The sequence below is a fragment of the Artibeus jamaicensis genome, unplaced genomic scaffold (assembly GCF_021234435.1).
Source record: "Artibeus jamaicensis isolate MK-2021 breed Jamaican fruit bat unplaced genomic scaffold, CSHL_Jam_final contig_466, whole genome shotgun sequence".
Classification (NCBI taxonomy): domain Eukaryota; kingdom Metazoa; phylum Chordata; class Mammalia; order Chiroptera; family Phyllostomidae; genus Artibeus; species Artibeus jamaicensis.
In genome coordinates, this window is record NW_026521844.1 from 16,246,842 (window position 1) to 16,264,094 (window position 17,253).

The window sequence follows — 17,253 nt, forward strand, 5'->3', positions numbered from 1 at the left end:
GTAGGGAAATAGCAGAGCGTAGTAATGAATCTAGTAAGGATTGAACAGACTTTAGCACTGCAGCCTCACGAGTTAGAGCACCTCGCTCCATCACTTTGTTGTACAACCAGAACCCATTCTTTTTATAGTGAGTGTATTTCCTTTTATTTTGTGATGGCCCATGCTGCTTTTAATTTGGTATCCCAAATCCATTTATTCTCATTCCTTTAGGTAGGCAGATTTCTTCATAAAGGTAACAAGGGAGAAGTAGAAGTCATCTTGTTTTAGGCACCTTGCCCTTACACCTTTCTCAGGGAGCATGGCTTGCTCCTCCATCTCCAGGTAGCCTCTGCCCCAAGGTGGCTCTTCTTTTTGTTTGTAGGAAATTAGCAGGAATATATCAACTCAACCCCTGCTGTTTTGTTCTGGTTGTTCACTTTACTATTGCTGCTCTTTGCTTGGGAGTGTGGGAAATATTTTTAGTGTCTATGTAAAATGTGGAGTAGTAGTAGATTGTTCTTAATTTCAGTGACTCTGGTTATATTTTGTTTGCTTTTTTGTTGTCGATTATGTCCAGTTAAAATGGACAAAACCAAGGGGGAGGGTGCAAGCAAGGGAGGGAGGTGAGTTTGGAGGGGGTGGTGGGGAAGGGTGGGGAGAAAATACAACTGTAATTGAACAACAATAAAATAATTTAAATAAAAATAAAATGTGGAATAAACAGCAATAGATCAGAGTTGTTTAAATCAACTACACAACCTTGGGACTAGATTTCTGGCAGGCAGTTCATAGTCTCTGCTAAAGCATTTGTCCAACAGATGAGTTACACAGTCTCATTCAAAGGAGGTTTTATTATTGGTACATCTTTCTGTGTTGGAGGTTGCAACCCTTGAACCCTTGCAATTCAACAGATTGAAGTCTGCTGTGTTTGAAAGGGGCAGATCCCTTTTCCCCTGACATTAAAATTGTATCCAAGGCATAGATTTCATAACTTTTGGAGTGATTAAGTATGCTCTTCAGTTCATAAATCCTGGAAAATGGTCTCTGTATTAATGCTCTTTGTATTAATATTTATAAAGATAGTAAACTGATTCTCCAAGACAAGTCCATTCATTGTGCATTATTTTACTTGTATGTTATATTTCCTGTGGTCCATGTTTGTGCCCCCACCCCCCAAACTCATATGTTGAAATCCTAACCCCCAAAGGTATAGTATCAGAACATGGGGCCTTTGGTTAAGTCATGAGGGTAGAGTCCTCACAAATTGATTTAGTGGTCTTATTAAAGAGGCAGCAAAGAGACTCCAGTCTCTTCAGCCATATGAGAACACAGCAAGAAGGCGCTGGCTGTGAACCAGGAGGAAGGCTGTTGCGGACCATCTGTGAGAAATACATTTCTGTTGTTATAAGCCACCTGGCTCGTGCTGTCTTGTTATAGCAGTCTAAATGGGTTAACGCAGTGTCCAGATAAAACCTGCCTCCTCTCCGTTAATTCTTCCCTAGCCAGTTATCTCTCGTGAAATAAGAGGAAATCTGTTTGTTCTCTTCAAATATTAGGAGATGGGGAGTGCTGAATCTTCTTTTCCTTTTTCAGATAGAAAAAACTTTAATCCCTCACCTATTCCTAACTCCTAGGAATTCTTGAGCATAGTATTAATAGCCCTTTGATTCTGTCTTGAAATTTGTCTCCCATCCAGTACTAGGTTGCCCAACAGGCAAACTCAACATGTGTATATATAATCAGACAACATGGGTATCCAAACAGAAAATCAGAAAACCTAAACAAAAAGCCTTTTAATTTTAACTCATGTACAGCATTTTTTTTTCTGTTTGAAATATATATTTTGAATTGAAGTGCTTATGAGGTGGTTTTATTCCACTTTGGTTTCAGTCCACTTTGATGTACTAGGTGGGAGCCTACGGCCTCTGGAGGTCTTCATCTGGCCCTGCTTCATTTGCTACCTGGTGTGGGCGACATTCTGGTCCTGGAAGAGTTTATCCTTAACGTACCGCCCTTCTGCCCTTTGTGTCCTGGACTGTTTCTCATCCAGTCTTTTATACATACCTGGCTGTCCTCACCTGTCTCATCTTACTGCATGTACTGCTGGGGTGACCAACTCCTCCTGGTCTGCCCAGGACTCCCCGTGTCTCAGAACCAAGAGCCTGTGTTCTGGCAGCCTCCTTAGTCCAGGGCAGACTGGCATGGTTGGTCACCCTGCATGCTACCCTTCCCCACCGCCTCCTAGCACATCTTTTGCGGTGTGTCTGTGCACCATCCACAGTGGGATATGGAAGCTTAGGCTTCCATCTGAGTGCTAACATGTATGAAGGTGGTCTCTATACAGCATTAGTGATGGAATGTTACATTCCCCTTTTAGCTTTCCTTGCAAAAAGGCTGAAGAATCCTCTGATATCTCTTTGACACTTCCTTGTTGAAATGGAGTTGTGAATTGCTCTTGAGGATTTTCTGTCTTGAATTTCAACAGTTCCACCAAATAAAATTTGTTTTCTTGTCCTCTAGCTTCAATTTGTCATAGTGTTTACATGACTCAGCACTTAACAAAGCAATGCAACTTTTGCATAAGACCTAGGGAACCCATAGTTTTGGTAACTGGGAACCCTGAATTCAGCACTAGCGGCAGCTAGTGAGTCACTGCCTCGCTGCAGGATCCTGGACAAGTCTTGTTTCCCCTTTATTTCCTGGATTACTACTCTGTAAAAGAAGTGGGCTTTGCAGGACTGTTCATGAGGCCAGTTTATGTTAAAGTGAAATGACTCTCGTCAGTAGTGAGCAGTGTATCATTGCCTTATGTAAAAAATTCTTTTCTAGAATCTGTGTGGAGGCTTTTCTAATTTCTCTCTAGCCTGGCCTTTGAGACCAGAACCTGATACCCAGCCTTCTGTCAGACACAGAACCAATTAATCCCATAGGGCCTCTTTGAGACAAAGGCTTGCTGCCTGCAGCTAGATGCATAATGGGCAGGGCATTTTCCAGACCATGCCCAGGTTTAACCATTTACTAGGAGGACTCAGGATTCAGCATACAGTCATGTTCATGGTTAGGATTTAGTGTAGTGAAAGGACACCAAACAAAATCATCAAAGGGAAAGGGCCCATGGGTCAAATCCCGGGAAACCAAACATGGCTTCCGACAGTCCTTGCCAGTAGGGTTACACAGGATTTGTTTAATTCCCTCAGTAACTAGTGACAACACTCGTGAAATGTCATTTGCTAGGAAAGCTTATTAGAGACTTAGTGCCCGAGGTTTTTACTGGGGGCTGTTCAAACAGGCAAACCCTGCACCAGAATTCCCATCTCCTAGAAGGAAAGCGTGTGTTTGGTATACATATATTGTCTATACAATTTAGATATAGTGAACCATTCTTCTCTGGGAATGATGGGAACCCTCCTCAGATGTGACTTTCTATTTGCCAGCCAAGGAGCCACCCTGCAAGCACAGCTTCATAAGACATGATCTCTTCTGCACGTGTGATGAAACTCAGAGTTTGCCCTTAGCTTCCTGGCTTCTCACCACCAAGTAAAGCCACATGACACATTGGAAAGAAGTAGACTTTGAGGAATAACTGAAGTTCCACTCCTGGCTTTGCTAGTAACTTGTTGGGTGACTTTGGCTAAGTTGCTTAACCTCTATAAACCTGACTTTCTGCATTGTAACTGAAGATAATAAAGCTAACTACATAAGGATTTTATTGAAAGCAAATGTTTACGTAGAACATACTGTATGGTAAACATTGTGATAGGCCCAGAAGGTGTAGTGCTGAGCAACAGACATCCTGCCTTTCTGCAATTTACAGTTTAGTTTGGGAGAGAGACTTTAATCTCAAATAGTAACCATGCAAATTAGTGTCCAGTTACAGCAATTAACAGTTCGCGGCAAGTGCACTGAAAGAGAGATAGAATGTGCACCAGGTAGAAGGAGAAGTAAAAACGTATCATGAGTACTGGCCTATACTAGTGGGTCTGGGAAGGTCTTGAGAAAATGGCACATATGTAAGACTCTCAAATTTGAATAGGTGGTAGCTACATCAAGAGATCAGGAGGGATTAGGTGACTTGCACAGGCTCTTTTTATCCGGTGGGAGGGGGCGGGCATTGTTGGGAAAACCGAAAAGGGCCAGTGCAGTTGGAACAGAGAGCGGTAATGGATGAGATTGGAGAGGACACAGGTAGTTAAGGACCGCTTTGAGGAATCCCAGCCACCATCTGAAGAGCAATGGAAAGCCATTTAAGGGTGTTTAGCAGTGCGGTGACATGATCAGATAGATAAGCCTCTGGAAAAGATCACTCTGGCTGCTTCGTAGGGACATGGTTGGAGTGGGGACAGTGGGTTTAGGGGGCGACTGCAGAAGCCCGGCTAATAGTGATTGTAATTGAGTTAGTTTTATAGAACTTGCTTGGAGTTGAAGAGAGATGTAAAAATTTGAGAAAGCGTAATTTAGTTATCTGCTAAATTATATTTGAATGAACAACTTCAAGTTGAACTGTTTTTACATAGTGTTTTTTTAATCATTATTAATGTAAAATATTGAGAATTGGAAGAGATAACTAGATTCTTGAGTGTATAATTCGGATAAAGAAAGATACAACCTGCCGAAATTTGCACAACTACAACCTGCCTTTTCCATGCATCATAGAATAGAAATAGTGAGAAAGATATAAGATACTATTTAATACATTGAGCTCACAGTGTATTAGCCACATTGCATATATTACCTAATTTAACCCTCACAGCAAACCTGTCAGGTAGGTGCTATTATTACATATTAAAGATGAGAAACAGGTGAGACACAAGGTTTAACGGGCCAGTTTTTGACAAATAAATGGTAGTAGAGTCGGAGTTTGCACTTGGGTAGTTTGTCTTCTCATTCACACAGCCAACCACAAGGCGCTCTATGACACTGGGGTGAATCCAGCCCCTGGCTGTTTTTGTACAAACAGCCAGAAAACTGAAAAAGAAAAAAAAAACAGTTTTAAAGGGTTTAAAGGAAGAAGAAAGGAAAAAAAAGGAACCGGGACAGAAAGTATACGTGGCCAGCAAAGCCTAAGATACTTACAGTTCAACCTCTGCAGCAAGAGTGTCCTGCCCCTGCGCTAGCTGCCCATTTTGAGAAAACGTGCCTTCAGTCAGGTCGAGAGCTACTGATCTTTACAGATGGAGGCCACATCTGCTCTTAAAGTGAGTGAGCTGCAGAATGAGAACAGGGAACTCAGAGTTCCCGTGGTAGAATGATTTTTCTTGATATTTGCAGATTTATAATTAAGGACTGGTTTGGCTCCGTGTAGAGAAAGTTTCTTGGGAAGATAGGAACTTTATTCCTCAGTGGCGGGATGAAAGGCAGCTGGGCTAGTGCTGAGTTGCTTCACGTAATCCCTGTTATTAAGACTGAGTTCCAGAGGGTTTTTATGTGTCAAGTTAGCATTTAGCAGGATATATGAGCAAAAAAGCTTCCCGTTTTAAATCCATCGTTTGTCTTTGAACAAAAATTAGGTCAGCACCATTGACTGATAAATTCTACTCTTATGTTAACAAACATTTGAAGAAAAAATACTGAATCTAACAGTGCATTTTCCCATCGCATCTGCGAGTGCATTCATGAGAGGTATAGCGTGTTTTGACCTTTCTAAATAAATTATTGACTTTTTGAGAAGTTCAGATATTCATCTGAATTTTTGTAGAGAGCTAAATAGTTAGCCATTTCAGTATTTATTAAATTTTATTACACCGATAGGCATTTTGTGGGACTTCATAAAGATGATCACAGAAGTGTCTTTTTTTGTTTTTCTATGATGTGATTTCCATGGGTAAGTGGTTGTTCTACCACACTCTAGATACATTGCATGTTTCTTGTTCACAAAACAGTATCAATCTCTTATCTAATAGATAAGAGTCAGGCCCTGCCTATGGAGGTTACATCTGGCCACAGGTGCTGGTAGTGTTTGATGGGTGCCTGTGGTTCAAGCCCATTCCCCTGTCATCTCACTTTGTCATTTCAGTTGAGCTGGATGGACTAGGTAAGGCAATTATTTGAATAAATAATTAGAATTGTTTAAATTATAACTTTATTTGTTTAGAAAATTTCTGCTTTCTATCTATGGCTTCTTTCCTTGGGTGATTTAGACTGTTAAAGTTTTATTTTAAATATTTTTTGTCATTTTTCTGGTTGGAAGATAAGGGATTGTGCATAAAGTTGAACTTCTTTTTTTAATTATGGGAACTTCCAAACATGCAAAAGGAATCTAGTTTTTATAGTTATCATTTATGGCCAGTCTTATTTAATATTTAGCCTCCCCCTCCTCCTTCATTGCCTTATATCTGACCTCACATAAAGTATAAACAAATCACGGACCCTTTAGCCTGTCATTGTTAGATACTTTAGTATCTGTATTTAAATCATAATGACTCTTTTTAAAAGATATCAATGTCATTACCATGTTAAAAAATTAACACTTTCTTGATATCAACAGATTTTCAATTAGTGTTCAGAGAGCCTTGATTTTCTCCTAAATACATTTTTTGCAGTTAGTTTTTCAAATCAGGACCCAACTGAAGTCCATGATTTACCTTTGGTTGAATTATCTCTTAATTCTGTCAATATACTGTAACACTTTTTTGCCATTGATTCTATGGGTCAGTTGCTACTCCTTTTCATTTTAGGTAAGTTTGTAGTGTACATTTTAGTGAAATCTAAAGTACGGATCGAACGTAGGTTAAATTTTTTGACAAGAGCACTCCATAAATGCTGAGAAGCTGGATGGACCCTTGAGTTGGTCAGAGCAAGCTTGTGGGTGGTGCACGCGCAGCACTTTCTTTGTCCCCCAATGAGTAGGATTTATTTCTCATCAGAGAAATGATTCTGATTAGAGATGAGAGTAGACAGGTGTTTGTACAAATACAGTGTTACTAAACATACCTTCGTTTAACAAAATTGTTTAGATTGCCAGACTACGCATTTTTAGGTCCACCTTCTGAGTCGTTGCATTGGGTTACGTGTCTGTCTGCCCGAGGGTTTGGCCGGCATTACTTTTCCTATTAAGGATGATGAAATCCTTGCTGTTAATTTTATACTGGAAATGGTAAGCATAAAATCTATCCACTTAAAATATAAACTTGTAGCTAGTCCTTATGATTTATGTAGAAAAAATTAAGAAAACTACATTTAAGTGGTCATTATATTACAGAGAAAAAAGACTTTATTAAGCGTGCTCTTTATAAATACAATTTGGCATTCACTATTTTGAAATTTTTGGTGAGTGGTAACATGTCAGGTTTTCTTAATTGGTTAACCACTGTTTGAAACATTACAAATGAGATTTTTTAAATAAAAAAGAATAGTTAATTGAAAAAAATACTTTAAAGTACTTTTTAAAAATATATTTTAAAGGACTTTAAAATATATTTACTGGGGGTGTGACAACTTTATGAAGATGACTTATTTTTTTCTTGAATATTTATTTTTCAAAATGGTGAATATTATGTGAGAAATACCTCTTAGCAGAAATAAATCTAAGAATGTTTATCTTCATGGAAATGTTTTCATTTTCTAAGTTGACTAATGAGTGTTTGAATTTATTACTTCTTTGTACTGCACTTATGTTTTGTAGTTTTAATTATTTTCAATTTTTGATCATTACTTTGGGTCATATGAAATTGTTTTTAATTGACTCCTATACTACATTAATGCTGTATTCAATGATGGTCTGTTGCTTAGGGGACTGCATTCTTTTTTCTTATTTATAACAGGAAAATGAGAATCAAATCATGTAGCTTAGTGCCAGTGCCTAGAATATCAAAAAAATGTTAGTTTTGCTTTCTTAATCCACTGGTCTTCCTGTATCTTCAGGTTAAAAAAAAGTCCCAGCATCTTTGACATTTTCTGATGCAGTTGTTTCTTTTATGCAGTTTGTAACACGTGTTTTCCTAATAAATATTTTTTGATAGCTTCTATAGGTATTTTGAAAAGGTTCCTTAAACCTATTTATTTCTCACTAAGAGGGAATATTTTGTTGGATTTAAAATAATAATCCAGTAGAATAAAATGGTGACTAAAAACTGTGTATTTACTAGGGTAGTGTGGATTTTGGTTCCTTTTATTCTTTACAAGTAAAAACAAAACACTGAAGTGATGTAAATGTTGTTTTTACAGAATTTTCTTATACAACAACTCTGATAGGAAGAAAAAAATTAAGATTCTGTTTTTAAATATTTGTCTCCAGTTTATTATAATTCATTTAAAAATTACGACCAGTCTCATGATTGGATCTTTTCTTTTGCATGTATAATGTGTTCCTGGACCTCACTGATGTGTGTAGTGCATCAGGGATTATATACAGGTGACAGTGAGGCTGGTTGATCAGATAATTTCTAGGAGAGACTATCTTTACAGATAAAAATGTTGTGTATTTTATGGGAGTGTTTCTTTTAGTGTTGAAATTTTCTGTTGAGAGCATGCTTTTCTGAAAACATTAAAGCATTTTCTTACCATTAAAATGATTTTTATTCAATGGTTCATCTTTTGGCAGTAGCATCACCAGCTTGAATTGCGTTTTTTTTTTCCAGCGGCTCTTTGTTTATCCTTGTGTAGATTAACAAACTAGAGTATTCCCATGAGTGCATGAGGTTTTGAATCACCATGGTGATTGTAAAGTGGGAGCATTTAACTTCTTTTATGGGAAACCATCTTATGTTATTTCCTTCTGTCTTTGCAGATAAATTATTAGTCATAACTGTAGCAACAAAAGAAAGTGATGGATTCCATCGGTTTATGCAGTCAGCCAAATACTTCAATTACACTGTGAAGGTACAGTATGTCTTTAATTCACAAAGATATTAAAATATGTCCCTAAAGTACATTTTTATAATAGTAATAACAACAACCAAACCTACAATCCATAGAAGAAGGTGAATTTGATTACATAATTGCTTTTACAATTTATATATACTTGATCGTTTTAAAGATACCTTTTGGCCTCATTAATATGCCGCTACTCAGACAATATTTCTTAAACTTGCTGATGCTTTTTATAAACATGTTTATAAAATAACGAAAATATGTTTATGTGTTTTTATATTTATATTTCTTTTGGGGGGGTCACATGTGAACACAACATACCTGAGATTTGACAGGAGTATTTTTGTCTCCCGTGCTGTTACTTTGCTTACAGAGAAATGCAAACGTGACTAGGGCGTGCCTTTCTGTCCCATCACAGAGAATTGCTTTTCCTGTTTTTTATTTGTTTCAGAGGAGTTTGGAAACACAAAAATTAAAATAGGTTTTAGAAGACATCTTCAGGGGATACCTCACTGGTAAATGATCAGAAGAAACATGAGAAATTTGGTGAGCTCATCAACTGAGCGGTGAAAAGCTTTTTGAAAAATTTATTTACTATAAATGAGGGCCTTTCAGCAAGGTTATTTTCCCTACAAATAAGAGAAAATAGGGAGGAACCCCAGATAGGAAAACAAATTAACGCATTTACAGGAAGAAAAAACCCTTACAAAGTAGAGGTGGGGCTTGCTGTTCCAGTACGTAGTGCAGAAAGAAGGTGGAATTCGCTGCCACGGGGAGACTAGGTTAAGACAGAATACCTGTTAAAGAGGCTGAACTGTGCTGGGAAAGAGGGCTAGTGTTAACAACTAGATGTTTAATACAGGATAAATGAAAAGTATAAATATTTAGGATAGAGGAGAAATATACTAGTATGCACTGATAGGAGGCACAGTGGGAGTAAGAGAAAAATCAGGGTAAAATAATGCTGAAATCCAATGAGGGGAATCTTTAGGTTTTAGACTGTGGGGAGCAAGGAATGTTTCTTATGTGTGAATCACTGTTAGGAACTTTACATGTGGTGTAGTGGTCTGTCTGGAAAAAGTCCAGCCTTTGTTAATATAATGAGAACAGTTTGCATGATGTAGATGTAACCTGGTGGCCGAGGAGAGTGGACTGGAATCCACATGTGTGAACAATGATGACTTCACTGTACTGGTGGTCAGTGGGGGCAGTAGACACCATTGAGTGAGTATGTATACTATGTGGTCATCACATTCAAAATGACTGAGCGAGTAGAGCAATAAATCTGCATCAAATTTTGAGTTAATCTTGAACATTCCTCCACGGAAAGTATTTGAATGATTCACAAGGCTGCAGCTATGGGCAAGTGGTGATAGGCAGCTTCACTGCCACAACACGCAAGCTCATGCATCACACCTCATGCAGTTTTTCGGTGAAACATTAAATCACTCAGGTGATTCAGATCTGCCGTAGCCCAGATTTGGCAGTCTACGACTTCTGAGTTTTCCCCAAACTAAAATCACCTTTGAAAGGGAAGAGATTTCAGACTTTCAGTGAGATTCAAGAAGATATGATGGGGCAGTTGATGACTTTTGGGAGAACTGTGTGAGGTCCCAAGGTGCCTGCTTTGAAGGAGACTGAGGCATCATTGTCCTATGTGCAATGTTTCTTATATCTTCTTCAATAAATCTCTCTATTTTTCATATTACATGGCTGGATACCTTCAGGAGAGACCTCATATATGGTGTACTGTTGATTCATTATGTGAACTATCTAAGGTACTGCTTTGTGTATAGGTGAGGAAAACTTGCCCCCGGGTACGGAGCTATCGTGTGAACTCTTGGACCCCAGTCCTGTTGGGCCACCTGGTGTTTTTGATCCTCCTGCTGCCTTCCCTTTACACAATTCAGTGGCTCTTGAAATGCATCAGCATCATCTGGGGAATGGAAATGTGCATTCTCAGACCCCAGCTCAGACCTGCTGAATCACAAGCTCTGGGAGCAGACGTGGCAGTCTGTGTTTTAACAAGCCCTCTTTGCGATTCAGATACAAGCCCCAGTTTGGCACACTGATGGAGTGCAAAGAAAATGGAGAATCGAGCCTAGCACAGAATGCTGTACAGAAAGTCTCTCAGATGCCCTGGGCCTGCTATTACTGCAGTATTGGAGAAGTCCAGGAGGGCTGTGGAATGGAAGTGGAAGTGTGATAAATCTCAGGGCCAGAGGAGGCCACTTTTTCGGGCAAAAACTAATACATCTACTGACTAGACCCAGTATGAATCCAGGTTCACGTCAGTCTGAGTTTTCTTACTTAGCCTCTTCTTCTGCCCTTTATGAAGTGATACCTAGAGAGGTGGGCTTTGCCAGCCAGGTTTATATTTGGTTCAATGTTAAGTAAAATTTGAAACTAATAATTTGTTTTCTAAATTTATTTTATCCATTTTTAATGATTTTTAATTTCATTACCCCTTAATTTTACAAATTTCCAAATATATCATTATTCCGGGAACTTGAGACTTTTCTTCGGATGAAACAAAGTTGTACTGGGTGTATGTTGGGTGTGGGGGACTTGTGCTCCCTGCCCCCTCATGGCCAGGTGTGTCACCGTGTACCTTTAACTCGGGTGGGAGCTGCTGATGCAACAGTAGATAGTGATGAGAACAGCTCCAAGTTTAGTTTTGATTAAATGTGCTTAGGCAGTTTCTTGCATGGATGAATTAGTATTAAGCTTTTGAGAGTAACAGAAGAAGATGATGTTTGACGTGCTGCTCTCTGTGTTTCCCTGAACAACCCATTTTGGGTCAGTAGGAGAATTGCTTAAGGCTCTGTCAGGCGTCACTGTGCCTCCAGGGCTTTGAGTGTTCGTAGACTGTCAAGTTCGCTGACATCTATAGACTATAGATTCGCTGTCAGCTTAGAAGTGTTATGGAAACTTTGTTTCTTTTCTTTTTAATCTGAACAAATAGAAATAACATATGAGATATATTTTCTGCGACCACCTCTCCCCCTAGACATCTGCCAGATTAGACTCTACTTTTGAAATGGTAACATTGAGAATAGCATTTTATAAGGTGGGTAATATTTACAAATTATGACCTGACCTAGGTTTCAAGTTACTTTTTTTTTTTTAGTGTTATGATTTAGTGAAATGTTTAAAGGTGGTTACTGTGTAATACTCTCCAAGTTGCTGATGGCTTCCAGTTTTTATGATACTGTCACTTAAATTTTGCTCAGGGATGAAATGTCGATTTTATTTATAGGTCCTTGGTCAAGGAGAAGAGTGGAGAGGAGGTGATGGAATTAATAGTATTGGAGGGGGCCAAAAAGTGAGATTAATGAAGGAAGTTATGGAACGTTATGCCGATCAAGAGGATCTGGTTGTCTTGTTTACTGAATGGTAAGAGAAATAATCTGTGGATTTTTAAATCTATATTAAATTATTTTTAAAAAGTTGAAATTCATATGTGTAGGTTATATATTAAATTACTCTATTCACAAGAAATTATTACTTTTAAAAGTAGGTTTTACTCATATACCATGGTCTGACATAGTAATATAATGTGATCAATTTTGATGAGTTATCATAAACACCAATGAGAAAACATAGCATGAGCTAATAATTTTCTGGAATTAATGCTTTAATCTTGATTCGGAGATGGAGTAAAGATTGTGTTGAGATTTTCTATTGAGGAGAGTAACTTGGGATTCTGGTCAAACAGGAGTAGATAGATTATGTAAAGTTATAAGTGAGAAATATGAAAATCTGTGTTTATTAAGAAATATGTATAAATATATTTTGTAATGTATAAATAACTTTTTGTATTCTACTCCACCTTACTTCCACTTAACTTTGAGTGTCTGCTGTCTTTCTTTACCTTCTGACGTGTTTCTAGTAATGTCGTGTTGTCATGAGTCATGAGTGGTTGCTACCTTCTTCCATTTCTCTACCTTTTTTATTTTATGTGCTGGTACTCATTTGAAATCCCCTTGCATTTTCTTCTGTGATTTAGGAAACTTTTCTTATATCTCTCCCTCCATTTGAAAATCTCAAACCACACATTATTGCAGATAAAAATAAGGCTAATTTTTTTAATGCAAATCTGTCAATAACAAAGCCATAAATTTTCAAATGAAAATAGACATAATGAATTCTCAGTGCCATGAACACTTAAAATGTTTTGAAAGGGTCTATATACTTACATCTCTAAAATTTCCCCCATAGATCCTGAAAAAAAAGTAAGTTCTGCTTATAGTTTACTCATTCTTGCAAATAGGAGATATGGTATAGCTTGTTAGCTGTGTATTGAGAATTTTTCTATAGGATCTATTATTAAATATACTTATACCCTTGCTAAAATAGTAGAAGCTTATAAGAAGTGTTTAGGTTAAATATAAGTATATTTAGATTTAAAATTATTGTGGACTTCAAACAGTCATTTTGGTTGGTTTGAATTTACACCATGTAGATTTTACAACATGTAATTTTGACCTTGAGGCAGATTATCCTTGTAAAAGTTACCTGTTGCATATTAGCCAGCGATGGTTTTAGGAAGAACTTTCCCTCTATCTTTATGTATGCTCTGTCCTAACACCCTCATCTAAGATTTAGCCTTGGAGGAAACTGATTTAGTAAGGAGCCAATTTGTTTCTAATGAGAAAGAAACAGGTATCCAAAGACGGCTTAAGGTTGCATTTGTGTATTTAAATGATACTTTTTAAGACTGAGCTTGATAAAAAAGACAGCAGTAAAATTTTAATGGTAGGCCAGGTGTGCCAGGCTCTGTTAGTGTTTGGATTATATCAGTGACCCAAACAGACAAAATTTCTGACAACTTCCTCTGTGAGGACAGCTAGCTAACTGAAAACACACAGCCTAACCTCTGCCAAGCCCTTTCCTAAGAAGAATCATTAACATTTTCGTCATCACCCATCTTGTCTGTCCTGGAAAAACCTAGTGATAAGGAGAAAGTAACCAAGGAAAAGAGGTGGACAACTGGTGCCACTTTAGAGCTTTTATACCCTCCCTTTTTTTTTAAACAACACCCTTTTAAAAAAGTATCATGTGTAGAGTGATCAATACAATTGAAAATTATAGAGATAAGAATTAGGTTGTTTGTAAATTATTTGAAATAGGATATCCATCTATCAGAATTCTATACAGAATTGCTAATTTCCTAGTTAAGTTTACATCTGTTTAAGGTTAGAATTTAGAATATATTAATTTTAATAAATCACACAAATCCCTAGTTCTTACGTGATTTTTTAGGGACCGTTCAACTGTAATAGTTTTTTAGAGAAGCATGGATTGCTATATGAAAAAAATACAAGGATTTATATACTTACTGAATGGCTTACATAGGCTTGTTTAAAATAATTTTATACCATGATATATACATATGTAAACTTCAGTGTTAAATTGAATAATTTTTAGTAAATTTACAGAGTTGTGCAGTTATCATCAGTACTCAATTTTAAAACATTTCCAATACTCCAGAATGATCTCTCTAACTCATTTTTTTGGCTTTTGTAATTAATTTGAACACAATTTTATTTGTTAAAATACATATTTGTTTAGAATTATCTTCCAAAGCATGTCTTTTTTTTTTTTTTTTTACTGTAGTCACAGTGATGACCAACAGACCTAATTATTATGTAAGGACAAGGTTTCTTTTTTTAGAATCATGTGGGCCAGTATGTAACAAGAAGTGTTTGAGTAGTTCTGAGTAAATAGATGCATACTGAATATCCCCACAAACTTATTCTGTGATGAGTATGGTAAAATATAAACTAGTAGAGTCCAGATCCTAAAATAAGCATGTGGAATGCATCTTTTGGGTATTAGATAAATATCTAATAAAAACTTTGGTTATTGCCCTGGCCAGGTGGGTCAGTTGGTTGCAGTGTCATTTGGTATGCCAAAAGGTCATGGCCCCATTCCCAGTCAGGGCACATACCTAAGTTATGGGTTAGATCCATGCTTGGGGTGTGCGCAGGAGGCAGCTGATTTCTCTCTCTCTCTCTCTCTCTCTCTCTTTCTCTCCCTTCTTCTCTCCCCGCTTCCTCTCTCTCTAAAATCAAAGAGCATATCCTCTGATGAGGTTTTTTTTTAAGTTAAAAAAGAAAACTGGTTATTTGTTTAACCCTTTTTATTTTAGACTTTAAATTATTTAGAAGAAAAGTAGTTGAAATAAAATTGATGCAATTATTTGAATATGAATTTGAACTGAGCAGACATTTATATATTTTTGCAGCAATAAATATTCCATAGTTTGCATAATCAGAATGCAAATATGCTCTTCACTTTGAAAGTCTCCCAATTTGGGAAATATCTGAAAGGCACATTTGAGGGTGGTTACTAGTATATCAAAAGGAATATTTCCTCTGTGGAAACATCTACCAAAACATTTTGGTATATAGGCATTCCTGGTGCATTGAGATACATGTTTAAAAGATAATTAACTAAAATGACTTTGTAATTTATAGGCTATTGCTAACTAATGATAGCAGTAAGGAAGACCTCCAGAATGTCACTTAAACTAGAATGGTAGTCAGTGTTACAATGTAAAAGTTAATGTAAGAATTAACATGCATGTAAAATAAAGCCACTATTAGAATAGTTTTACAGGCGACCCTGGTTTGGGAGATCGATTTGGGTAAATAAATACTGGCTGAAAATCCCAGTCACACAAATCTTTGCTTTTAGTGTGTATGCCTTTTCACTTGGATCCATTATTACTAGCTTCTGTTCACATATCAAATTGAAGTATAATTGTGTGTTTCAGACAGTGAAGCTGGGGGTTGTATCTGATCTACATGTTGTCAGGGTAAATATCAAGAAACCGATAAATATTAGGTAACAGTAACTTGCATTAGAAGAGGGAGAAACAGAACTTTCAAGAGGAAGAAATAAGGTGGATGCTTTGAAACTGTTTTTAAAGATTGTTATTCTTCATTCATTTGGGGAAATTAAATGACTCACAAAAGCAGGAAACCATTGAAAATTTTTAAATCTCAAAGACTAAAATTACTTTAAAAATTAAATTTGTATTAGAAACTATGAAAATGATGCTCTTGGTTCTGCTCTTTCATATGTAAGCTGACGTTTGTTTGTCCTGACTTCTAATTAAGTGCTACTTGGCTTCAGAAGTGAGACCAGCGAACAGATTTCTCACTCTGCATTTGGTGTGCGTGTCTTGAGTGCACACTGCGATCTAGGTGTTGAACCTAATACTACAGAAAAGGGGGTAAACACAGATCCCACCCCCAAGGAATTCTCATAGTGTACTAATGCTGCAAACAAAACCGAACAAATGTACTTTGGAAAAAAGGTGTATGCTTTCAAAAAATTTGAATATTGGCATAATCTCCTCCTTTGAGTCACTTACTTTTAGAATATTGTGAAAGATTACTTTATTGCATCATTTTTCTATTTGTGAAAATATTTTTATGATTTTGATATTGTCTTAAATATAATTTATAGGTTAATTCTGCAGCTAATCAATTCCTATCTTATTTTATTCTATGAAATAAACATTTTATGCCCCTCATAATTCAGGTTACATACCCAGTATGCCTACATTTTTTATTGTCTTACATTGTTTATACAAAAGGCAGAGTAAAAATGTTCTGAAGGCAGAGATTTTCATGTATGATGGCTGTAATTTTAACAAACTGTGGAAGATGTATTTGACAGACTCTTACATCCTGGCAGTGATGGCAGTTTAATTGTGCAAATTTAAAGAACCTAGTCATTGGTGATGGACAACATTTTGTTATATTAGGATGAAGGAAAGTCAAAACACATTCAAGTTCTCAGTTTCTGTACTGATTTTTTTAAAGGAAAGATTGAGTTATTAGCTCTCATTAAATATATTGCACTGCCCTTTGGGTCATTCAGAATAGTGAAATATGCTTAGAAATTATATAGAAAATGAATGACATATCTTTTCAAATTGTTCGAATGTTCTTGATAATTTTACTGAGTGTTAGTAGGTATGTTGAAATGAGGGAGAAGCAGAGTGTATGCCCAAGAACACTGGTTGTTTATATATATGGAGATTGATATAGGGAACTCTCGTATGACATTAATTTTCCTGTTTTATGTGTGCATACATACATACATACATACATACATATATTTATATATACTTTTTCCTAAAACTAGATTGTTTACTCCATGAATTTAGTTTTTTGAATAAACATGTATTAAGTGTCTATTAAGTGCAAAATATGGGGGGCTGACTGGGATAGAAATCTTGCTTTCTGGATACATTTGTCTCTTCATAGCTTTCTATATGATGTCTCTGGAATGCTTGGCTGCATAATAATGTATTTTGGGGATTTAAAAAAGGTTTCTTGACTTCTTGACTCAATGAATATTTCTGGTGCACTAAATATGTGTCAGATTTGAAAGTACTAATGTTCCAGAGATTAAATTTAACTATCATTTTAAAACTAAGAGGAGATT

General features: G+C 36.7%; 1 protein-coding gene across 2 annotated transcripts in view; it reads left to right on the forward strand.

Annotated features, from left to right (window-relative positions):
- PLOD2 (procollagen-lysine,2-oxoglutarate 5-dioxygenase 2) overlaps nt 1-17,253 on the forward strand; it is an 89,926-nt gene that overhangs the window by 25,463 nt on the left and 47,210 nt on the right. For both annotated transcript variants that reach the window (XM_037142382.2, XM_037142389.2), the window contains exons 2-3: nt 8,705-8,796; nt 12,047-12,183. In XM_037142382.2, coding sequence (XP_036998277.2) covers nt 8,705-8,796; nt 12,047-12,183 — 229 coding nt within the window. The remainder of the gene's footprint in view (nt 1-8,704; nt 8,797-12,046; nt 12,184-17,253) is intronic.